The following is a 25,011-nucleotide window of genomic DNA, read 5'->3' on the forward strand; positions in this document are numbered from 1 at the left end:
GTGGAGAGCAGAAGGGTGGCCAGTGGCCTACCTGTGAGGGACACGCAGGCAAGATGTTCCCAAGAAGCTTGTCCTGGGCTGGGAGTGACAGCTATATCCACCTAAGTGGCCTGCAGGGGTCATGAGGGCTGTCCACCAAGACCATCCTTCCTGGCTGTGGAAATGGCTTAAGGCCAGTTCCTCAAAGGCCCACCAACCTCTAGCCCCAAGGACATACCTTCTTGGCCATAGAGCCCTCCCCCTGGGCGCAGTTTTTTTCTGGACATTCACAGGCAATCTTGGCCGGCTCTACCTTGGCTGGGAAGACATACAGACAGCGCTCCCCCAGCTGCCGCTGAGCATGGTCAAAGCATCCGAGACGCTTCACCCTGGGATGGGAAGAGGGGAAAGGGGCAGGCTGAGGCAGGGTGGGTCCTGTGCCCATACGCCTGTGACTGCAGTACAGAGACTGCTCTGCTTGGCGCATCCTGAAGATTTTAGAGTTGGTGGCACATGGAGTTGCTCACCTGCCTAGGTTTTCCTGGGTGATGACAGAAGGCGGGGGGCTGACACTGTCTGTGCCCCCTGGGCAGAAACTCTTGGTAATCCATGTGACTTTCAGCTCCACAACCTGCACCTGGGGAAAGCAGTGGGATAGTGCCATGGTTAGCAGTTTCTTTTTCTTTCTTACCCCCACCCTTTTGTTGCCCTTGTTTTTATTGTTGTTGTAGTTATTGTTGTTACTGATGTCATCATTGTTGGATAGGACAGAGAGAAATGGAGAGAGGGAAAGACAGAGAGGGGGAGAGAAAGACACCTGCAGATCTGCTTCACTGCCTGTGAAGCAACTCCCCTGCAGGTGGGGAGCTGGGGGCTCGAACCGGGATCCTTCATGAAGAGCCGGTCCTTGCTCTTCATGCCACGTGTGCTTAACCCGCTGCGCTACTGCCTGACCCCCTGAATAGCAGTATCTAATGCTCTTCAGTTAAACATCTCCTCAGAACCCTCCCCTCAGACTCCACAGCAGGTCTTCCTTGGAGTAGCTCCAGCCCACCCCAGGGCTCATAGCTGCGGCCCGACGAATCACGGCTCTGCAGACCATCTGCCTATGTCACCTTATGGCCAGAGCTTGGTTTCTTTTATCTTCAGAGACCCTTCAGAGGAGCAAGATCCAGAGGCGGAGGACTCTGTCTCTTACCTCTTCCACCACCACTCGGAACTTGCTCTTGGTGCTGAGGACAGGTTTGACCCCAGACAGCCACTGGACGCTGGAGAAGATCTTTGCAGGGCCAATGAGCACCTGGCCCGGGTAGAAGCCATAGGAGTCGTCAAAGAAAAGACCCTGCAGAATGTGGAGATAAGTCCTTGTGAGCGGCATCTCCTTGAGGATGGGGGTCTCTGCACCCCTGGCCCTTGCTCACGCTATACCAATACCTAACCCCAAAGGCTTCCACACTCCCTCAAACAAACCCTAAGACTTCAGAGCAGCACCACTTAACCTAAGATGGACACAAGTGCCCTAGATCAGATTGACATGCACAGTCGACTTCCAGTCCACGCTCTTGGTCCTGACGGTGCTGCTGCTGAAGGGGATGGTGCTTAGAAGATGAAGCTCGAGGGGGGCAGCAGTCTCCTGCCCCATCTGACCATGGGCCCTCCAGCGCATGGGCCGGACCATTCACTACTTTTCTGAAATATGCTGTACCGAAACACTAAATACAGTCTAACAGAAAAACATCAATTTACAGGGTAAGCTAAGAAAATTAACACAAATGCAAAAAAAAAAAAAAAAAAAAAAAAAAAAAAAAAAAAAAAAGGTAAACTGCTAGAGTCTGGGGTACACCCCCACCCCCACCCCCATCCCAGAAAACCATTTGGCCTAGAAATGGCACTTAGTTTGGGTTAGCTCTAAACTAACTCTAGCTCTTGGCTAACAAGCCCTCCTTCCTGTGCGGTCTAGAGGCTGGGGGACGCAAGACTGGCCCCGCCCCCATGCCCCCCAAGTCTGCCTGGGCAGAGCAAATGTACCGAGTCGCTGACATGTGGGCAGACGTCGTAGAGCTTGGCTCCGTCCTCTGTGTTCATGGAGCACCTGAAACCGTGAACAGAGGCTTGGTCTCCACCAGGGCTCACTGACCCCGAACATGGAGTGACTGGCTGGTGGTGAAAAGGAGTTATCCAGGGGTGTCACCATATTCCCATGCTTTCAAATGACAACTCTGCCTGCGGCCCGGTCTGTCAACTGGAACAGGAGACTTTCCTAAACCCTAACTTCCTAACCCCAAATCTGAGTGTGACCACCATTAAAATGTCAGAATAAAGCATCAGCCCCCCACACAAACTAAATACTTGTGTCTCTTCCCCCCAAAGATACAGCAAAGATATGAAACTGAACCAGGGAATTAGGTCACGGCCATGAGGACCAGCCTAGGGTTAGGCCCTGGATGCCTACGGTACCAGTCACAGCCCTTGATAAACCCTGTCATCACAGCCCCACGAGAAAATAGCCTTCTCCCAGTGAGCCACCCCAGCGGAGCAGAAGGCTTCCTTGTGTGGAGTATGAACCTGGCACCGTTGGACAGCTTCAGGATGATCTGGTTCTTCAAGTCATAGACCTTCCCCAGCCAGCAGTCATAGGCGATGTAGTCCCCATACATGAATGGCTGCAGACCAAGCAGAGAGACAAGAGACAGCCCATGACACTGGTGTCTATGGCATTAATTCCTTTTTGCCCACTGAGACCGTGGAAGAAGGATCTAGACAGTTTACTGTCTGGCTCTATAGGACCGTAACAGGCTTTCCCCTAAGTTCCAAGCAGTAGATCAACTCCCCTATCTCATTTTGGAGGGACAGGTGGTGGGGGCTTCTAGTGCCCATGGGAGACAAGCACTCTAGAGGCCTGACAGTATCCAAGGACACACAGGCCTTGTAGGTGGAGTGAGCTGTGGAGTGAGCAGGTTGTTCCATGGACACATAGTAAAGTGATTTAAATAAGTCAGTAAATGGAGTCGAGAAGATCAGGAGGCATATTTCTCCCTACTGGGAGGGAAACTCACTAATAGCAAAAGAGAATCCTGAGGTGCTGAGCCACTAGCGCAGGTGAACTCGTATCTCAATAAATACACAGAACTGGCATTGACAAGCCACATGTGGGTACATGCATGCACATACATGTATTTCCTAGTGCTGTCTGGAAAGGGCTGGCAGCAATTCTCACACCCAGCATGCATCGAGAGCTTTAAAATACCATTCTCCGCTGAAAGAAAATAGGGGTCCTTGGTGAAACAGCTGATTCCAGGGCTGGATCAGAAAAAAATAAAAGATGGAAAGTAAGAAAGTGCTAAGACAAAATAGGAAAAAATAAAATGGTGGTGATGTGTCAGAAAGACACAGGTGCCAGACTGAAGGGGGTCTTAGGAGACAAATCCGGGATAAGTCAGGCAACAAAGCAAATACTGGCAGTGGGGGAATTATAGCCAATTAAACATAAGAGGAGCCTCTGTGTGCATACTGATGTGGAAAATGAGTAAAGGAACACATGGGGCAGAAGGTAAACTCCCTTCATCTAGCAGAGGCTGACTAGGAAGAATAAGGGTGTGACTGCACCAAAGCAAAGGGCTAGGGGTGGAGGAGGAGGAGGACCTAGGCTGGGGGTGGGGGGGTTTGCTTTTACACATGTATCAACAACTGTATTTACTATAAGCCATTAATCCTAATTTTATTTTTTTTAAATATTTATTCCCTTTTGTTGCCCGTTTGTTTTATTGTTATTGATGTCGTTGCTAGACAGGACAGAGAGTAATCGAGGAGGGGAAGACAGAGTGTGGGAGAGAAAGATAGACACCTGCAGACCTGCTTCACTGCCTGTGAAGTGACTCCCCTGCAGGTGGGAGAGCTGGGGGGGTCAAACCAGGATCCTTATGCTGGTCCTTGCGCTTCGCGCCACCTGCGCTTAACCCGCTGTACTACCGCCCGACTCCCTAATCCCAATTTTAAAGACCAGAGCAGCAAACAGCTGGATTCTTTGTTTTTGGGGGGAACTGTTAATGGAGGCTATGATGGGGGGTTGCTGCTTGGAAATTACCCTGTTGTTGACATGCTCCTGGAATTTGTCCCAGAAAATAGAACTTTATTTTTTTAATATTTATTTATTCCCTTTTGTTGCCCTTGTTGTTTTACTGTTGTAGTTGTTGATGATGTCGTCGTCGTTGGATAGGACAGAGAGAAATGGAGACAGGAGGTAAGACAGAGAGGGGGAGAGAAAGATAGACACCTGCAGACCTGCTTCACCGCCTGTGAAGCGACTTCCCTGCAGGTGGGGGGCTCGAACCGGGATCCCTGCACTGGTCCTTGTGCTTTGCGCCACCTGCGCTTAATCTGCTGCACTACTGACCAACTCCCGAAAACAGAACTTTAATGGGCAAAGACTTTTAGTGGAGAGACCTGGCAGACCCTGACTCAAGGAGAGGTCAGAGTGACCACTGTTATGTGCAGCCGCTGGACATTATGGGCATTTCTGGGGCCATCCTGCTGAGACGTAGGGCTTAAAGCTGCTGAGGAGGCAACATCAGGTAGCTCCAGACCCTGGGTCAACCAAGAAAAAGCTTATCGGGGGGGGGTCTGTCCCAGACCAAAGGCAATGGGAGAGCTGATGCCTAAATGCAGTGTGTTTCTACACACTGCATTTAGGGTTTGGTGGGCGGGATGGCAGTGCAGATGCTCACATAAGTCCCAGTGCGGGAACTGAATGAAGGTCACACAGCAAACGCTGCTGTGTCTGGGAACTAACATTGGAGCACCGAAGGACTGCAGGGTGCTGTGTCGACATCTTGCTCTCACAGGTCTAAAAGGGGGGAAATAGTCCAGTGAAGTGGGGGATGGGACAGATGGAGGGGCATGTTAACAGCTGAAAAACTGCCTGATAGGCGGGACACAGAAATTCACAACTTTTCGAGGTCTGGGAGGTAGCACAGTGGATAAAGCACTGGATTCTCAACCATGAGATCCCAAGTTCAATCCCTGGCAGCACATGTACCAGAGTGATGTCTGGTTCTTCAAAATTCTTTTAAAAGAAAGGAAGGAAGGAAGAAAAAAAGAAATTCACAACTTTTCACCAAAATTTCACAAACTTTTACACGTCTGGAATCATCTAAAGACCACGTCAGTGGTCGGTGGTGGAGGTGGTTCAGCAGGTGGCACTCAGGACTTGTATGTGTGAGGCACTGGGTTTTACTCTAACACTTGGATGTGCCAGAGAAATGTTCTGGTTTCTTTCTCATTAAATAACTCTTTATTTTTTTTCCCTTCCTTTCCTTTCCTTCCACTACCACCTCCTCTCAAAAAAAGAGGGAGGAGTAAAGAATCACCCAGGGGCTGGGTGGTACCTCACCTGGTTGAGCACATGTATTACAGTGCGCAAGTACCCAGGTTCAAGCCCCCGGTCCCCACCTGCAGGGGGAAAGCTTCACGAGTGGTGAAGCAGTGCTGCGGGTGTCTCTCTGTCTCACCCTTTCTATCATCCTCTTCCCTCTCAATTTCTGGCTGTCTCTAGCCAATAAATAAAGATAACCCCCCCAAAAAAAAACTTTAAGAAATTACTTATATAAAGAAATAAATAAACAAATGAAAGTCACCGCTGTGTGGCCTGGGAGGTAGTGCCGTGGATAAAGTGTATAAGGTCCTGAGTTGAGCCAGGCATCACATGTGCCAGAGTAATGCTCTGGTTCTCAATCTTTTCTCTCTCTCTCTCTCTCTCATTAACAAATAAAAAGGGGGGAGGGCCCTTGCAGTTTATGCTGGAGACCCAAGGTGGATTCTTTATTCCCTTTCAGTTGGATGTGCTAACTCACAGGGAGTAGCACCAGGCTTCAAAGCAGCAAGCTCCGAGTCTGTCCTGCAAGCAGCAGCGCTCCCCCGAGAGGCAGAGCACTGATGGGAAAGCCAGGAGGGCAGCAGGGCCAACTCACCCAGATGTGCTGGAGGTCCTTGCTGTTGACGGGGTAAATGATGCAGTTGGTGCCGATGAGCTTGACAGCGCAGTCGATGCTGACGTCAATCACTGTGCCACATTGACTGTCCTGAGGGGGAGAAGGCATCCAGGTCCCGGAAGACACTCACCACACAGCACCCAGTGCAGACAAACCCCAGGCACCTCCCACCAGGGATGGGGTCCCAGGACTCACGGTGGAACGCATGTGCCGGACCACATCCCGGGGTACCACAGATCGGTCCTCTAGCTTCAGCTGCAAAAGATGACGATGGTGAGAAGATACCCCTGAACCATGACCAGATAGGCGCACTTTTCTCCTATCTTGATTCATTAGCTTTCACAACACTCTGAGATATGCAGTGCAGGGGACTCCACCTGAGACCCTATGCTTGCAAGTCCAGAGTTACTGCTGCGCGACCTCCAGCGATGGCTGGGACAACCGAGCGGGGCCTGTGGATCAGGTAACACCAAACTGATGCTGCTTTCCTAGCGTGGGAACTGAACAACAGGCCTGTCTCCCAATTCATTGATTATGAATGAATATGAGAGCAGAAAAATCACTCTCATGCGCAGTGTTGGGGGCTAAACTCAGGGCTCGGCTATGTAAGTCTCACACTCTACCCAGCGAACCACCAGCTCCTTTTCCAACTCAGCAATGAGTAACATGTACAGTTGAATGTACAAATCCCAAGTGCTGAGTGATTTTCAAACTGCAGACAGACCCACCCAGTAGCACCCTATCAACAGACAGAAATCTAGACACTGTTTTTCTTCCCTGCCGAGGGCAGACACAGTGCTCACTGGAGGTGACTGATCAGAGCTGAGAAGTGAAGCTAAATGACAGGTGACAGAAGGCCTCGTTTAACTGAAAGATTTAATGGCCCTTCGAAAGAGACCAAAACATTTTTCTATGACCAAGTCTTTTTCTCCCTTCTACAAATGCCAGGCCTCTGACCCACTGAGCAAGGAGAAGGAGAAGGGAGGAACGGGACGGTGGTGCGGAGGTCACCCTGCAGCGGCTATCAGCTGACACCACCTGCTAATCTGGGCTATCCTTCCTTCGCAGCCACAGCCTGCTCCTTATCTGCCACGCAGCAGAGTGTGCGGGCTGCTGAGTAACGCTCAGGATGCTGGCTCTGGAGCCCGGCCAGGGCCACAGCGAGCACCTGACCCTCCCTCCCTCCCTCCCTCCCCAGCAGCGGACGCGCACAGAGCCTGGGATGCACGTGCTTCTGTCCCCTCTAGCTCCTTACTGAGCCATGGTGACAAGTCTCTGTGACTGCCCATCTCTTTTGGAGGGGGACCTCCAGGCCCAAATTACTTAGGGGGAAACCCTGTCCCCTCAAACAATACCCAATCACATAAGCAAGAGCCCTCTGTATATTCCCAAGTTCTGGGACATGAAAATGTGTCCTGTACTCACGCAGACACTGAAATAAAGAATATACTGGCTCAAGGTCACAGGACTTGGTAATGGTAATGAAAACAAACTCTACTTATAAACAACGAGGCTACAGTTTCAGTTAAAGTAGAGGGGGGGCAATGGCGGAGAATTTCCTACATGAGCCCATGAGCCAGGCACTTAGTGTCTGCATGCATTAAATGGGGTGGCTGGGGTGGATGACACACAGAGCAAGTGTTTAGTAAATGGGACTGCGATCATCCCTCCTGAACCCACAACCCGCCACACCAAGTGGAAGCTGAAGGCCCCCTAAATTCGGGTGCTTGTATCCACCCCAAGACCCCTGGAGGCTGTGAGGGACCACACAGAGCTCTGCTGAGGGGTGCTGGGGTGACTCACTTTTCTAACTCAAAAAACTTCTGCGTCCAAAGCGCTGGTCTGTGACACAGTATTTTCGGTGCTGTCCCACCAAGCTCAAACCTCTGCTCCCATTTTAGACTTCAAAAAGCCACAATTTCAAGTCTTTCCACATTGCCATGGAAACTAGAAGCTGAATCCAGTGGAAGAGGAGATGTGCTGTGCAGGCGGGGGCTTCAGGCGGGAGCCGCACAGGCTGCCCCACCTGCTCAGGGGTGCCGAGAAGAGAACTGAGTTGAGCTTGCGGTTCAGGGCCCAACCTTGGTGTCTGGGACGTGAAAGGGGTGCCGGGAGAGAAATGGACAGTGGCACAGGGAGGAGCCTGACCAGTACCACCTGGGCAAGACACCACCAGGTCTCCTGGCACCCGGGCTCTCACTCTGAGGACAAAGGAACAACACAGGTAGTGGATGCTGAGCCACGGCAGGCAGGGTGGGCTTGCTCCTGCATTTGCAGACCCTACAGAATAGCAGGGCAGTTCTCAGTGTTTTTTAGGAGAAATGACCCAGTTAACAAGCTCAGTCCACTGGCTCTGGGGCCCTGGCCTCTGCTAGAGTGACTCCACTCCGTGGTGCAGTTCCGGGCTTCTCTACTCTTTCAAGATAAGGAGACACTTGCTCAGAGTTTGAACAATGCCAAGTCAGAATGGGAATGGCAGGGGAGGAGTTCTGAGGTGAGAGAGGGGAGTGGCAATGGCTATAGTTCTGGCTATATTCTCCTCCCTTGGCAATTCCAGGAACAGAGAAAGGGCTGTGGTGGTGGTGGTGGTGGGGACTGAACCTGGGACTTCAGAGCCTCAGGCATGAGTCTCTAATGCATAACCATTGGGCTATCTAACCCCCACCCCAGAGCTGTCTGTTCTCTTTTGCAAATTTTCCTTCTACCTCCATGTATCCATCTGCATGGGGTGTGACCACTGGCACGTCGGCTACTGCTTGCACAGCTATCTGTGTGTCCCTCCCCGAGCAGTTTACCCCAGACACCCTCCTTTTCTCCCCTTGCCCCCACATATGCTACCTGCACCAAGAAGGCTTCTAGTCTTCCGGGCTCCATGTTCTGGAAGAAACCTGTTGCCAGGAAATGAGGGGTTCTGGAGCCCTTTGTCTTGGAGCGACAACTGTGGGTGCTTAGCACACTGCAGGCAGTTTCCACGGTGCTCCAAAACCACTACTGCTTTTCCCATGTTATACAGAAGTAACCAGACAGAAGCTAAGTGCCATGTTCACCGCCACACAGTTCCTAAGTGATGGAACCAGAACTGCATTTCCGGCAGTGGCTACAGAGTCCATTCTCTTGATCATAAGCTCATCCCTCCCCAGAGCTGCAGAGACAAGAACAACGTCAAACATATTTCTGGTAAGTCCACATTCTAAATGACATTGATACTTTTGGTTATGAAAAATCATAAATGATGTTTGCTTCTGGGGTGCATGAAAGTGTTGTGAGAAGTGTCTGAAGAGCCTCTGAGTGTCTTGAGGAGGCCAGGGGGTAGCGCCAGTCTCAGGGTCTCAGCAGCTCACCTCTTGTCACTGCACTCAGGGAAGAACAAATTCCCATAGGGGCTAGACATCCCTCAAGGCCAGCACTAGAAGGTGGCTCAAGGACAATTCTAGCAAAATCAAGCCATCAAACAAAGCCATGGAGCTGGCAAAACAATTCATTTAGGAATGCCTTTGGGTTCATCCCAGGTTTAAGCCCATCTCCCACACTGGACACTGGAGGAAGAAGGTTCCTTGCTGTGGTGTTTCCCCCCATCCATCTTCATCTGAAAAAGGTGGCCTGGACCAGTGAAGTGGGCCCCCCAAAAGTGTGTGTGTGTGTGTGTGTGTGTGTATTTCATTTTAACAAGAGAGAAAAATACAGGGAGACCAGGGTACTGCTCGGCTCTGGCTTAAGGTGGGCCTACTAATGGAACCCGGGGGCCAAGGCAAGAAAAGTTCTTTGCATCCCCACTCTCTGAATGTCTGAATGTGCCCCCTTTTTTGGATAGAAAGAAATGAGGGGGAAGGTGTGGGTGGGGGAAGAGAGGAAGAGATATATAGAGGGAGAGAGCTGCAGTACTGCTTCACTCATTCACCCCCCCCCCCTTGCAAGTGGGGACCGAGGATTTAAACCCAGGTCCTTGCACACTGTGATATATATGTATGCTCTACTAGGTGATCACTGCCTGCGCCCCACCTTACCTCTGCAAATGTACTTTAAAAACACTATTACGGGGAGGCGGCAAAGTGGATGAAGCCTCAGACTCCCAACACGAGGTCCCCAGTTCACAGTGCCACTCACCCATGCCCTATGTGCCAGTGCTCCCTGCTTCTCTTTCCATGACAAATCTCTTTACATTTTATTAATTTATTCTTTTTAACTTTTTGCCTTGAGGGACTTTGTGCCAGCACTAGATGTCCACCATTTCCTTTTTTTTTTTTTTTTTTTTTTAACCAGAGCACTACTCAGATCTGGTTTGTAGTGGTGCAGGGGGTTGAACCTGGAGCCTTGGAGCTTCAGGCATGAGAACCTCTTTGCATAACCATTATGCTATCTACCCCCACCCAATTTTTTTAAAAAAATAGGATAGGTCAGAGAGAAATTGAGAGAGGAGGACAAGAAGAGAGGGGGACAGAAAGACACCTGCAAACCTGCTTCACCACTTGTGAAGTGACCCCGCCGAAGATGGGGAGCTGGGGGATTGAACTGGCATCATTTATATGTCCCAATTTTCCCATTGGAAAATAAAGTAGGGTGGTCCGGGAGGTGGCACAGTGGATAAGGCTTTGAACTCTCAAGCATGAGGTCCCAAGTTCAATTCTCGGCAGCACATGTACCACAGTGGTGTCTGGTTCTTTCTCTCTCTCCTATCATTTCTCAGGAATAAATAAATAAAACTTAAAAAAAAAAAAGTAGGAAAACAACAAGGGCAACAAAAGGATATATAGAAACTCCGAATAAAAAAAAGAAAGTAGGGGAGTTGGACGGTATTGCAGTGTTAGGTTAAGCACATGTAGTGCAAAGCGCAGGGACTGGCAGAAGGATCCCGGATTGAGCCCCCAACTCCCCACCTGCAGGGGAGTCGCTTCACAGGCGGTGAAGCAGGTCTGTAGGTGACTCTCTTTCTCTTCCCCATCTCTCTCAATTTCTCTCTGTCCTATCCAGCAATGACGAAAACAACAAAACAACAAGGGCAACAAAAGGGAAAATAAATAAATATTTTTTAAAAATTTTAAAAAGGAAAAAAAAATAAGCCAAAGACCCAGGTTCAAGCCCCTGGTCCCCCACCTACACGGGGGTGGGGGTGGGGTGGGGGAAGCTTCACAAGTGGTGAAGCAGGTCTGCAGGTGCCTCTATCTCCAGCTCCTCTCTCAATTTCTCTCTGTCTCGTCTCTATCCAACTATAAATAAATAAAATATTAAAAATAAGGAAAAAAATAAAATAATGTAGGGTGGAGGTAGGTAGCATCATGGTTATGCAAAGGGACTCTCCTGCCTGAGGCTCCTAAATCCCAGGTTCAATCCCCTGCACCACCATAAACCAGAGCTGCTCAGTGCTCTGGAAAAAAACAAACAAAAACACTAGGGTGGATCTGATGAGGGGGATGGGCTCACTTCTATTGCCTCCAAGGCTCTAAAGTTCTTAACAAACACTGGGATCATACACCCAGTGTTTGTTATTTCTTGAGGGAGAGCCGTAAGGCTCTAATCAGAAAAAGAAAATAGCCAAACCGTGGTCCGGGAGGTGGCGCAGTGGATAAAGCATCAGACTCTCTAAGCATGAGGTCTTGAGTTCAATCCCCAGCAGCACATGCACCAGAGTGATGTCTAGCTTTCTCTCTCCTCCTATGTTTCTTATTAATAAATAAATGAAATCTAAAAAAAAACAAAGAAAGAAAGAAAATAGCAAAACTAAGTGAAGAAAGACTGTGTTTGTCTTGTAGAATCAACTCTGGACACTTATGGGTGTGCGTGGTGGGACCCCAGAGTGTCATTCTTTGCTACTTTTACCTCCTCTGGAAACAGGAACAACAAACACACTGGTCTTCACAGAGGGATACAGGACCTGCCAAGGGGAGGTCCCTCCCTACTCTCACAAAGCTTTCCATTCCAGGACACCCTAAGCCAGAGCTGAACAGTGCCAGGGCTGCTCTCTCCTGTTAAGATAAATCCTTGGGGAGAAAGTCTGAGAGGGTTCATGCTGCAAAACTACTTTGAGAAGGATTTCGTGACCCTACAGCACTGGCCTTGCTTGAAGGTCAAGCACTTGCCCTGGGAAACAAAGGCAACTTGCAGCATGCTCACAGCAATACACACACGCACGCACGCACGCACGTGTGCATGAGTAAAGGAAGGGAGAAGCAGAAGTTCCAGAAAGGCCAACAGGAGGGCCTTAAAGATGCCTGCCATCAGCCTCAAGACCAGAAGCTCCCACCGGCTGTCACCTTCTGTCAACCCCAGGGTGAAGGCCACAACCTACAAGTGTTCACCTGTCCCACAGGAGGAAAATCAGCCCAGTCTGTTCCAGAGGTCAGCGACGTTTTCAGTACCAGATCTTCATCAGGTTAAAATTGGACGTGGTTTCAAAAACAAAAGGTCCTGCCTGCGTCATGCTAAGCACCCACTGGAGCTTAGTGACCAGCGTGCATGACAACAACAAGCTGCCTGCTTCACCGTGAGCACCTGGTGGGTAAGTGAACAACTGCGGCAGCTTGTTGAGTTTCGGGTTATATTCAGAGTGAAGCTTTCCCTTCTCAGGACTGAGCCGGCATCAGACAGCCAGGAACCGCTCAGCTAGGAAAGTAATCTTGGGAAAAGACATACAAGCCAGCCCACTGCTTTGCCTGGTGAGGGGAGGGAGAGGTGGCAGGGTGCAGCAGACATGGGTAGGAATTTGCTTGTCTACCAGAGCCAGAACTCAAAGCACAGTTCCTGAAAGGAATATGAGGCCACCCCAGCATGGAAAGAATCTCTGAAGGCGTGCTCCTTTCCAGGTGGTAAAGACAGTCTGAGAAACTCCATCCCTCCTGCCCACAATCTGGTCTACTGAGACAGGACAGTGTGGTCTGTGGCACTTCCAGACTCCAGGGTCTCCAATCAGCCTCTTTTAAAAGCCCCTCTGCGGGAGTCAGGTGGTAGCACAGCGGGTTAAGTGCACGTGGCGCAAAGCGCAAGGACCGGCTAAGGATCCCAATTCAAGCCCCCAGCTCCCCACCTACAGGGGCATCGCTTCACAGGCGGTGAAGCAGGTCTGTAGGTGTCTATCTTTCTCCCCCCCCTCTCTCTGTCTTCCCCTCCTCTCTCCATTTCTCTCTGTCCTATCCAACAACGACGACAACAATAATAACTACAACAATAAAACAACTAGGGCAACAAAAGGGAATAAATAAATATTTTTAAAAAATAAATAAAAATAAAAGCCCCTCTGCTGCTGCTGTTCCTCAAGTTAAAAAGCCCAGTCACACTGCCCGTGGGCACCCTACGCTGAGGGGCCGCACTGCTGTGCACAGTGGCTGGGCCATGCTTATGGGTATACACACAGATACTCTGCTGGCAGAGAAGCTCACCAGGCTTTAAAAGGCATTCACATGAAGGGAGGAGAGAGACGGCATCACTCTGGCACATGTGATACTTACTGGAGGTCAAGCTTACTGCCTACCTCACAATGCTATGTCCAATGCTCTAGCTACTGCGCCACCTCTCAAGTCACAGATCTCATCAGTTTCACTCTGCTGGAAGTTAGCATGGAGATTAATAATATAAAAAATAAATCAGTGCTTCCTATGGGCTTCTGGCTGGAGACTACAAATGTAAAACAAGGAATCAGGGAGCCGGGCGGTAGCGCAGAGGGTGAAGCGCAGGTGGCGCAAATCTCAAGGACCAGCGTAAGGGTCCCGGTTCCAGCCCCCGGCTCCCCACCTGCAGGGGGGTCGCTTCACAGGCGGTGAAGCAGGTCTGCAGGTGTCTGTCTTTCTCTCCCCCTCCCCTCTCCTTTTCTCTCTGTCCTAGCCAACAATGACAACAACAATAATAACTACAACAATAAAGAAACCAGGGCAACAAGGGGAAAGAAAACAAAACAAAACAAAACAACCCTAGACCACAGAGGAGAAACAAATAAGTAAAACAAGGAATTTACTTTGTTGTTCTCAGATTCTGGCAAAGGGGCCAGGAGCCCAATTACCTAGCACAGCGCACATTTTATCTACTTGAGGCCCCAATCTAGGTTCTGGTACCACCCAGGGACACCATGTATAGTATTAGGAGTCACTTCACAAAAAGTGGCATGATGTATCTCCTCCTCTTGTAATTTAAGAGGAGACCCAGCGCCAAACAAACAAAACCCCTTAGATGCAAATGCTACTTGGAGACCAGAACTACTCTTCCAGCTTCTTCCTCAGCCCAACCTGCCAGTTCAGATTCGGCTTGGCGATGTGACTGGTCCCTGACTCTAGTTTATTCCAGTGTAAAAACTTTCTCAGTGGCCAAGAAGGTGGTGGTTAAAGTCCTAGACTTTAGAAGCAAGAAATTTCAGGTTCAAGATCCCTGGCACTGTGGTCTGGGAGGTGGTGCAATGGTAAGTCATTGACCTCTCAAGTATGAGGTCCCGAGTTCAGTCCCCAGCAGCACACATACCAGTCATGTCTGGTTCTCCCCCCCCCCCCACTCTCTCTCCTATATTTCTCATTAATAGATAAATAAAATCTTTTAAAAAATCCCTGGCATTGCATGTACCAGAGGGATATTATGGTATTATTTCTCTTCTAAAAGACAAGTCTTTGAAAAGAGAAAAAGACTACTACTCTTCAGAACAACTGACCATCAAGCGGCTGATTTCCCAACTGCCAGTAATCAAAAGTTACCCATCTGAAGACAAAAGATCTAACCAGAAAAATACATGATGGAGGACTGTACATAATTGAGGAGGAAAGGAAGGACCACTGGGAATGGCTAACTGGTGTGGAAGAAAAGACAAGATGCCAGTGCCCTGGCTAGACATTCCTGTCAATCACACACTACAGAAGACATTCAGTAGATACTTGACTAAAGCTAAAGACTGAGCTCAGTCAATTCAATGGCTTCAGATTCAGACTATGGCGAGAATACAAATGCACGGAATGTGCCTCGGTTTTAAAGAACTCACACTCAGACAAGGGGGTAAGAAATGAAAACTGCTTGAAACACTAAAATACAAGTAAACAGGGTGCGCTGTGCAGAGGATTCCTTTTTATGGGTGCCAGGTAGGGAAAAGCAGGAAGTGCCAGGCCACATGGGACTGTCCAACAGAGATGTAGGCAAGTGGCAACAACAGGACACCCCCACCTCCTCCACATCAGATAGAAATGGTGTTATAGGTTCTCACTCTCCAGGGGTGCCAAGTTTGCAAGGATCCTCTCTCTGGCCACACAACACAAACCAGAGGCTGCAATCAGGGTCAGGCAGTGCAGCATAACTGCATCACGGCCTGCAGACTGCAGCTCCCCAGCTTGTTGGAACGGACAGGAACAGACTGCTGAGGGGACAGGAAAAGGAACATGACCACCTGCTAAGTTCATGGGAAAGCCCAGGGAGCTGGGCTCTGCAGATGCTGCAGTGTCTGGGGTGGTGCATACACACAGGGGGTGAGAGTCAGTAAGGAGAATGGAATCAACACTGCACCCTTTATCTTGGCTCTAAGACAGGCAACCTGGCTTAAAAATGGACAAGAACAGCCCAGGACTCTGGGCTCGATGCGAAGAGAAAGTCTCCCTCTGTAAAGTCTGACCAAAAGGCATTAAACAAGTAGGTTCCATGTTCTGTTCTTGTGGACGGTCAATCCTTAGTGGCCCTGGAGTCAGTGCTGTGGATAAAGTGTTGGACTCTCAAGCATGAGGTCACTCCCTGGCATCACATGTTTCAGAGTGATGCTCTTGGTTCTCTTCCCTTCTCATAAACAAATCTTTTTTAAAATTTGAGAGAGCACAAAGGGCAGGCAGCTATCCAGGTTCATGGTGGTCTCAGCACTGCCACATACACATCTCGTGTCCCAGGGTGATAAGCAAAGGAACACACCGTTTCCTGGGCCTGCACTGTGAAGGGAAGGCCCTGTGTGCTCTGCCCTTGCCAAGTCTTCAACACGTACCATGGGAGGAACCACAGTCACTGCACTTACTCCATGAAGGAGGCTGGGGTCCTGGAAGTGACTTACCCAAGGAAGCCTAGGTGCCAGGACTCTGGAGTGCTGGCTTTGTTATCCTTCCTCACCTGGCACACAAGCCTTAACCTTGTGACCCTGGGCAATCAGGGTAATGCTCACACTCCACCTGTGGACCTTCCTGGAGCCTGCTGACTCCCAAGATTCCACTCAGTCCTGCTGTTTCAAAATCTCTGTGTGGAGTGTCATCAGGTGACCTGGCTCTCACAACAGTGGTTCCAAACAGAGAGGAAATCAGTGGTAGGGTCAGCTCTGGGCCCCCCACAATCCCCAGGGTTCTGAAAGAGTTCCCATAGTAAGTTTGACACACAGCCCCAGATCCCAGCCATTCTGACTGGCTTTTTTTTTCCCCCTCCGGGGTTATTGCTGGGCTCGGTGCCTGCACCATGAATCCACCGCTCCCAGAGGCCAAATTCTCCCCCCTTTTTGTTGCCCTTGTTGTTGTAGCCTCGTTGTGGTTATTATTATTGCCATTGTTGATGTTGTTCGTTGTTGGACAGAACAGAGAGAAATGGAGAGAGGAGGGGAAGACAGAGAAGGGGAGAGAAAGATAGACACCTGCAGACCAGTGAAGCAACTCCCCTGCAGGTGGGGAACTGGGGGCTCGAACTGGGATCTTTACACCGGTCCTGCGCTTTGTGCCACATGCGCTTAACCCACTGCACCACCGCCCGACCCCCTGACTGGCATTTTGAAGGCAGCAGGGCAAGAGAACAAGCAAGCTTTTGAAAGGGGGCTGTATCCGAGCCCAGTGGGCAGGCCAGGCCAGCTCTCAACTACAAGGACTGCAGCATGTAGACAAACACAGCCTCCCTGAACCCATACTGGTCCACCTAGTTCTTAAACACCCTCCGTTACTATTTTGAGGCAGATGAAATGAACACCATCCTGGAGTGTTGGCGTCACCCCGGCACCAACTGGCCTTGGAGACTCTGATGCAGACAGACCGGCTCCTGGGGCTGATGTTACCTCTCAGTTTGATCACTAAATGGTGAAGCCCAGCCTGTCCTCTCCACTACCCCAACATGTCCCAAGGCATCCCCAGAGCATTCCATTTGGAGAGGACTAGACACTTATATACTCAAAGCAGTCAGAGAAAGCCCACCCCCCAGTTCCTACAAGAAGGGAGGAAGCTTCAAGAGCAGTGAAACATTGCTACTGATGTTTCTCTTTCCTTCTCCAGCTCTCCTTCCCCTCTCAATTTCCCTGTCCTATCAAATATATATATATGGGGGGGGGGGGTCAGAATGGCAGGGAGGATCTCTCTAGCCCACCCAGGTTGCTTAGAGGTAGCATGCAGCCTGCTGTATGTGTGTGTGTGGGTAGGTGGGGGGTTACAGAGGACAAAGTCTTGAGAGCAGGAACACAAGAGCCCAGTATTTTTCTCTATTTCTTTTCTTTATTATTATTAATTTTTTACCAGAGCACTATTCAGCTCTGGCTTATGGTGGTGTGGGGGCTTGAACTTGGGACTTTGGAGCCTCAGGCATGAGAGGCTGTTTGCATAACCATTATGCTATCTATCCTTCACCAAGAGCCCAGTCCTATAGAGGCCACAGTGATGCCACTCCCCAGCTGAGGAAGTCACATCACCTCTCTGGTGTCAGATGTCTCACTTGGGAAAGGAAGCAGGACGTTGACAGGCTCTGGGCCCCTCAAACTCCAGTTTCGAGATATTCTCTGCGACGTCCCCAGGGCACTTGTCCCTGACATAAGCCTTGTCCATTTAAGACCATGTATCCCACAGTCTTCTCTACCCCCAGCCCCGCAGGCTGGCTGGAAGGAAAAGATGTCCCCGGCCAGCATGGCTGAGACAGTCCTATGACAGGAGCGCCAAATCACAGTCACTGACAGTTTCTCTCTGGAGGAAATTACAGCTCAACTGTATAAAATGCACAGAAACAACATTTACAAAGAATCAATACAGCAGTGCATCTTAAATGCCACTAATAGTCCTTTACTAAAAAACAATCTATCGGGTGCTGGGCGGTGGTGCACCAGGTTAAGCGCACATAGTGTGAAGTCCATGTCCCAGCTCAAGGACCCTGGTTCAAGTCGCCAGCTCCCCACCTGCAGGGGAGTCACTTCACAAATGGTGAGGCAGGTCTGCAGGTGTCTGTCTTTCTCTCCTTCTCTGTCTTCCCTCCTGTCTCCATCTCTCTCTCCTATCTAACAACAAGAACAAAATGGAAAAGATGGGCACCAGGAAGCAGTGGATTCGAAGTATTAGCACTGAGCCCCAGCAATAAACCTGGAGGCAAAATAATAATAATGAGCAAGCTGTATTAAAATAATTGAAAGTGTTGAGATTTGACTGCTACCTGCCTCATAGTTCTTCCTGACACTTGTGGGGTTCGGCCTGTGGCACATGTGTAGGCACCAGGACCTAGTTCAGACTTGTTTCCAGGCAGGAACATGAAGCCCCAGGTGTGGGGACAACTCCTGGCATGTGGCCAAGCTGCCCAGAGACCAGAGGCCTGCCCCAGGCCAGCTGCTAACCAGGAAACAGATTCTGCGGGCGAGCTTTCCAGAGGACAGTTCTGCTACATTACAGACTTGCAGGCTGGAGGGCAGTTGGGTGACTGGACAGGAATGGGGTGGTGCACCTACATAGCCCCTCCCCCAAACTCCAGATTACATAAAGACCTGCTTGGGAGGTATTGCACCAAAGTAAAAGACTCAGGTGGGTGCAGGGGAGAGTTCAGGTCCTGGAACAGGATGGCAGAGGACCTGGTGGGGGTTGTATTGTTATGTGAAAAACTGGGAAATGTTATGCATGTGCAAATTATTATATTTAATGTTGACTGTAAAACATTTGTCTCCCAATAAAGAAAAAATAATAATAAAAAAGACCTGCCTGGGGGCCGGGCGGTTGTGCAGTGGGTTAAGCGCACATGGTGCAAAGAGCAAGGACTGGCATAAGGACCTCAGTTTGAGCCCCAGCTCTCCACGTGCGGGGGGGGGGGGGGGGGTCACTTCACAGGTGGTGAAGTAGGTCTGCAGGTGTCTATCTTTCTCTACTCCTCTTTTTTTCTGTTCTGTCCAGCAACAACGAAATCAATAACAGTAATAACAATAACGAAAAACAACAAGGGCAACAAAAGAGAAAAAACAGCCTCCAGGAACAGTGGATTTGTAGTGCAGGCACCGAGGCCCAACAATAAACCTGGAGACCAAAAAAAAAAAAAAAAAAAAAAAAAAAACCAACAAAAACAAAAACAACAACAAAAAAAAAACCCCTGCCTGGAAGGAAGGACATTTCAAGACCTGGTCCACATTCTTCAATGGAGGATGTGGACTTGTCAATATCCCCAGTCCTCTTTACCTCCCCCAGGAAACCATAGAAAAATGGCACTCTTCAAAATGTGTTATATCCTGCAGTCACAAGGGAAGGAGGCCTTGTTCAGCAGTGGCTCTTGATCCATCCAGAACATCTGCGGCTCCTTCCACAATCAGCGGCTAATCAATAGCCACTCTGCAGAATGCAGTCTACCTTCCAAAGCAGACTCAGACTGAAAGGGACTCACTCAGCACTGCTATTTTTAAAATTGCAAATATGGTAGGAAAGGGCAGTAAAAATAACACAGTAGACAGACCCTTTATCCAAGGCCAGCTCTTTGCTTGGAGGCCAGGTTCTCACTCAAGTAGGTTCAGTGTAGGCTAAGTTTCCCATGGAGTTTGGTTTTTGTCACACCTGTGAGCTCAGAGAAAAGACACCCCCATGTTTCTCCCCAGAATAGCTGAGGCACCCTGCATGCTGGCAAAGGGGTCCATGTCAGAGGGGTGGCAGGCTTACCATTACCGGCCTTCCCCAGAAGGACTGGATCAGAACAATGAAGGTTTCTCAAAGTACTTCTTTCTAAGATAAACGGGAGCGGGTGCTGCAAATACCCCCCCCCCCCCGGGGAAGTAGGAATGTGCTAAAGGTGTGGGAAGCCAAGGTGGAAGAGACTATCAAGACTGGGATTACAAGCAAGTTGGGGTCTTGCACTATTCCATGATGACTCTGGCAACCAAACACCAAACTACAATCTTCCCAAGTAGGCCTGCTATGACAGTGGCTATCACTATCACAGTCTCACAAGAAGACCCTGCCAGGAGTCAGCACACATGGGCTCGATCCTCAGTAACCTTGCTTTCTTCCCTGCCTCATGTCAAGTCGGGACAGTAAGAGAGAGTCTGTCTTCTGAGCAAAGATCTCCAACGGAATGAAGCACACATATCTAGCAGTCCACTTCTGCTTGTTTTATGGAGACTGGCATGGCTGGGGAACCTTAAGACTCATCACTGCCACTGCTGAGAAGAGGAGAAAACATCTAGTGGTCCTCAGATTCACCTCCAACAGGCCCTTTGGTCTTCTAACAGGAAATGATCAGTGAAATCTTGCACAGTGAACTGACACTCTGACGGTAACTTGTAGCTGACAATGCAGGTAACAACCACTCCAGAATCATCCTCCCCTGAGCAGTGAGAGCATGGAACATGACTTGAGTGAGTATTTTCTGTCTTTCTAAGGATGGTGGCAATTAGCACTACATTCGGGGCATCAGAAGCTTTGGTTGAGACGGGCTTTCTAGGGCATAGATGGCACCTTTTATGGAACAGACATAGCTGCTTCCTGATCTCTCCTATCTGGACTAACTTTTATGTTCCTAATCCCTGTTGAGCTAGTCAGCAAACTGCTGGATCGGCAGTCTGAAGAGCCAGAAGGCAACACCAGACTGACATCTAGAGAATCCTTCCTATCTCTATAGCAGGCTTATATGATATTCTTAAAGACAAATTCTTAAGTGGAGGATGGGCACAGAAGATGTCTCAAGGGCTCTGCAATGGTCTTCCCTTTAAGAGCCAACCAAATTCCACAGGGGATGGCAGGGCTATGGCATGTTCTAAGGTCTCTGTCCATGTGTAATAAGCCCCGGGAACCACCAGGGAATGTTGGCATGTGGAAAGTCATAAGAAAACGTTAGTTTCCTTGTGTCTCCACCTTTCCCTTAATGCTTTCCTAGTTATTTCAGAGCTTACTGAACTCTCAGTAGTTTGAACTCAGGTGTTGTGAAACAGCAGATGTATACAGGAGCTTAAAAAAAAATTATGTATATGTATGAAATGAACCAGAGCATCATTCTGGCACACATGATGCCAGGGACTGAACTCAGGACATCATGCTCAAGAGTTCGATTCTTTATCTACCTTGTCACCTCCTGGGTCATTCTGGGGGATATTAAATGATCCATGAAGGTAGAGGGTGAAAAGATTGTAACTGTCTAGCATCTCTCCATCAGGGGCTCAGCAGGGCAGGCTACCTTCTAGAAAAAGCTGGGTGGGCTCTCAGTGGTTTGCCTCCTTTCACCTTTATTATATGCTGCTGACTTGATCAACTGCAGACCATTCATCTTTTCACTTCTTCATCGGGCTGAGCGCCTACTAGAATACCACAAACAACAGACACCGCTCATGCAGGCCAAGGAAAAAGTGAGGAGGGCAGGAAGCTCAAACCTACAGATGAGTTTGTCGAGAAACCTTTGCTCAGATGCCACCTCCTCAGAAAGGCTTTCTCTCACCAGCCTTCCTTGTTCTCCCCGACTCCCTGACTCTTCTCCACAACGCCTGACATTCTATCACAACAGGAACCCCAGGAGGGCAGGCACTGCTGACCACCACAGCCTTAGCCCAGCAGTGTGCCTGGAACACAGAAGGTGGTCAAGCGTGTACTGGATGAAAGATGTGGCTAAGGAGTCTCTAAGAGAGCTACTAGAGGAAGAATCATGAGACTGGAACATGTCAGCAAAGGAGTGGACAGCAATGACACCACTGCCAAGAGGAGATCCAGTGCCAAGGGTGGCCTGGGCCTGACATTCCAGGAGTGGTGAGGCAGAAGCCTTGATGGAGGGGAGGCTAGAGGAATGGGCACCCTTGGAAATAGGGACTGGAGGAACAGTGGATGAAAGGAAGGGGGTGGGGATGCTGGCTGAGGACACTTGTTTTCTGAGCTGTAGGTGACCCATACAAGACATACAAGATGTCGGGAAACTGTACAGATAAGAGAAGCCACAGCACTCTGAAGCTGTGCCATTTGGGCAACTGCAAACGATCCATGGAGCCAAGGTTCTGAGATGCCAAATACTACCAGTGTGTGGGGGGGGAGGGCACGGCACATACATGACAGGAAAATCACTATGGGTGGTTCTGGAGGCAGGGCTACAGAGCAGCAGCAGCTGTGCTCCTCTCCTCTCCTGGGTCAACTAGGAATACCAAAGGAGACCACCTGGAACCGAACAAGACAGGACTAGAACGACTTCAGGAACCCACCAAACCACTGCTGAGTGCAAAGACATGTGGAGTCTATAGATAGCAAACATACAGCCAACATCATACTCAACAGTGAAAAGCTGGAAACATTCCCCTCAGATCAGGTACTAGACAGGGCTGCCCACTATCACCATTACTATTCAGCATAGTGTTGGAAGTTCTTGCCATAGCAATCAGGCAGGAGCAAGGAATTAAAGGGATACAGATTGGGAGAGAAGTCAAATTCTCCCTATTTGCAGATGACATGAGAGTATACATAGAAAAACGTAAGGAGGGAGTTGGGCTGTAGTACAGCGGGCTAAGCGCAGGTGGTGCAAAGCACAAAGACCGGCATAAGGATCCCGGTTCGAACCCCGGCTCCCCACCTGCAGGGGAGTCACTTCACAGGCGGTGAAGCAGGTCTGCAGGTGTCTATCTTTCTCTCCTCCTCTCTGTCTTCCCCTCCCTCTCTCCATTTCTCTCTGTCCTATCCAACAACAACAACAATAATAATAACTACAACAATAAAACAACAAGGGCAACAAAAGGGAAAAAATAAATAAAATAAATATTTAAAAAAATTTAAAAAAAGAAAAACGTAAGGAATCCAGCAAGAAGCTTTTGGAAATCATCAGGCAATACAGTAAGGTGTCATGCTACAAAATTAATATTCAAAAGTCAGTGGCATTCCTCTATGCAAACACTAAGGTAGAAGAAGTTGAAATCCAGAAATCAATTCCTTTTACTTTTACTATAGCAACAAAAACAATAAAATATTTAGGAGTAAACCTAACCAAAGAAGTGAAAGACTTGTATACTGAAAATTATGAGTCACTATTCAAGGAAATAAAAAAAGACACAAAGAAGTGGACAGATACTCCATGTTCATGGGTTGGAAGAATTAACATCATCAAAATGGATATACTACCCAGAGCCATATACAAATTTAATGCTATCCCCATCAAGATCTCAACCACATTTTTAAGGAGAATAAAACAAATGCTACAAATGTTTATCTGGAACCAGAAAAGACCTAGAATTGCCAAAATCTTGAGAAGAACGAACAAAACCAGAGGCATCACACTCCCAGATCTCAAATTGTATTATAGGGCCATTGTCATCAAAACTGCTTGGTACTGGAACATGAACAGACACACTGACCAGTGGAATAGAATTGAGATACCAGAAGTAAGCCCCCACACCTATGGACATCTAATCTTTGAAAAAGGGGCCCAGACTATTACACGGGGAAAGCAGAGTCTCTTCAACAAATGGTGTTGGAAACAATGGGTTGAAACATGCAGAAGAATGAAACTGAATCACTGTATTTCACCAAACACAAAAGTAAATTCCAAGTGGATCAAGGACTTGGATGTTAGACCACAAACTATCAGATACTTAGAGGAAAATATTGGCAGAACTCTTTTCCGCATACATTTTAAAGACATTTTCAATGAAACGAATCCAATTACAAAGAAGACTAAGGCAAGCATAAACCTATGGGACTACATCAAATTAAAAAGCTTCTTCACAGCAAAGCTTCTTCACTACCCAAACCAAGAGACCCCTCACAGAATGGAAGAAGATCTTTACATGCCATACATCAAACAAGAGGCTAATAACCAAAATATATAAAGAGCTTGCTAAACTCAACGAGAAAACAAATAACCCCATCCAAAAATGGGGAGAGGATATGGACAGAATATTCACCACAGAAGAGATCCAAAAAACAGATGAAAAAATGCTCCAAGTCTTTGATTGTCAGAAAGATGCAAATCAAGACAACAATGAGATATCACTTCACTCCTGTGAGAATGTCACACATCAGAAAAGGTAACAGCAGCAAATGCTGGAGAGGTTGTGGGGCCAAAGGGACCCTCCTGCACTGCTGGTGGGAATGTCAATTGGCCCAACCTCTGTGGAGAACAGTCTGGAGAACTCTCAGAAGGCTAGAAATGGACCTACCCTATGACCCTGCAATTCCTCTCCTGGGGATAGATCCTAAGGAATCCAACACACCTATCCAAAAAGATCTGTGTACACATATGTTCTTAGCAGCAGAATTTGTAATAGCCAAAACCTGGAAGCAACCCAGGTGTCCAACAACAGATGAGTGGCTGAGCAAGTCGTGGTATATATATATATATATATATATATATATATATATATATATATATATATATATATATATATATATATATACACACACACACAATGGAATACTACTCAGCTATAAAAAATGGTGACTTCACCATGTTCAGCCGATCTTGGATAGACCTTGAAATAAAATCATGTTAAGTGAAATAAGTCAGAAACAGAAGGATGAATATGAGATAATCTCACTCTCAGGCAGAAGTTGAAAAACAAGATCAGAAGAGAAAACACAAGTAGAACTTGAACTGGAATTGGCATGTTGCACCAAAGTACAAGACTCTGGGGTGGGTGGGTTGAAATACGGGTCCAGTAAGAATGACAAGAGGACCTTGTGGGAGTTGTACTGTTATATGGAAAAATGAGATATGTTATGCATGTACAAACTATTGTATTTACTGTTGAATGTAAAACATTAATTCCCCAATAAAGAAATAAAAAATAAAGATAATAAAATTAAGTAAGCTGGTTCATTCGGAAAAAAGAGAGAGGGAGGGAGGGAGGGGAGATGGGAGGGAGGGAGAGACAGAGAGGAAGAAAAAGAGTTTCAAGTAAAGAAACCACACCACATTAACAGAAATACTCGACATTGATTTTGCTCATGTT

General features: G+C 48.4%; 1 protein-coding gene across 2 annotated transcripts in view; it reads right to left on the reverse strand.

Annotated features, from left to right (window-relative positions):
* Window positions 1-25,011, reverse strand: part of UBE2O (ubiquitin conjugating enzyme E2 O) — a 62,683-nt gene that overhangs the window by 9,480 nt on the left and 28,192 nt on the right. Inside the window, exons 2-8 of one of the 2 annotated variants that reach the window (XM_016194591.2) lie at window positions 6,162-6,221; window positions 5,946-6,056; window positions 2,545-2,642; window positions 2,008-2,071; window positions 1,178-1,321; window positions 507-616; window positions 293-368 (exon numbers count right to left, since the gene is read on the reverse strand). In XM_016194591.2, coding sequence (XP_016050077.1) covers window positions 293-368; window positions 507-616; window positions 1,178-1,321; window positions 2,008-2,071; window positions 2,545-2,642; window positions 5,946-6,056; window positions 6,162-6,221 — 663 coding nt within the window. Of the gene's footprint in view, window positions 1-217; window positions 369-506; window positions 617-1,177; window positions 1,322-2,007; window positions 2,072-2,544; window positions 2,643-5,945; window positions 6,057-6,161; window positions 6,222-25,011 lie in introns of both variants that reach the window. The other variant, XM_007537682.3, reaches the window with a different exon arrangement.

The sequence above is a fragment of the Erinaceus europaeus genome, chromosome 12 (assembly GCF_950295315.1).
Source record: "Erinaceus europaeus chromosome 12, mEriEur2.1, whole genome shotgun sequence".
Lineage (NCBI taxonomy): Eukaryota > Metazoa > Chordata > Mammalia > Eulipotyphla > Erinaceidae > Erinaceus > Erinaceus europaeus.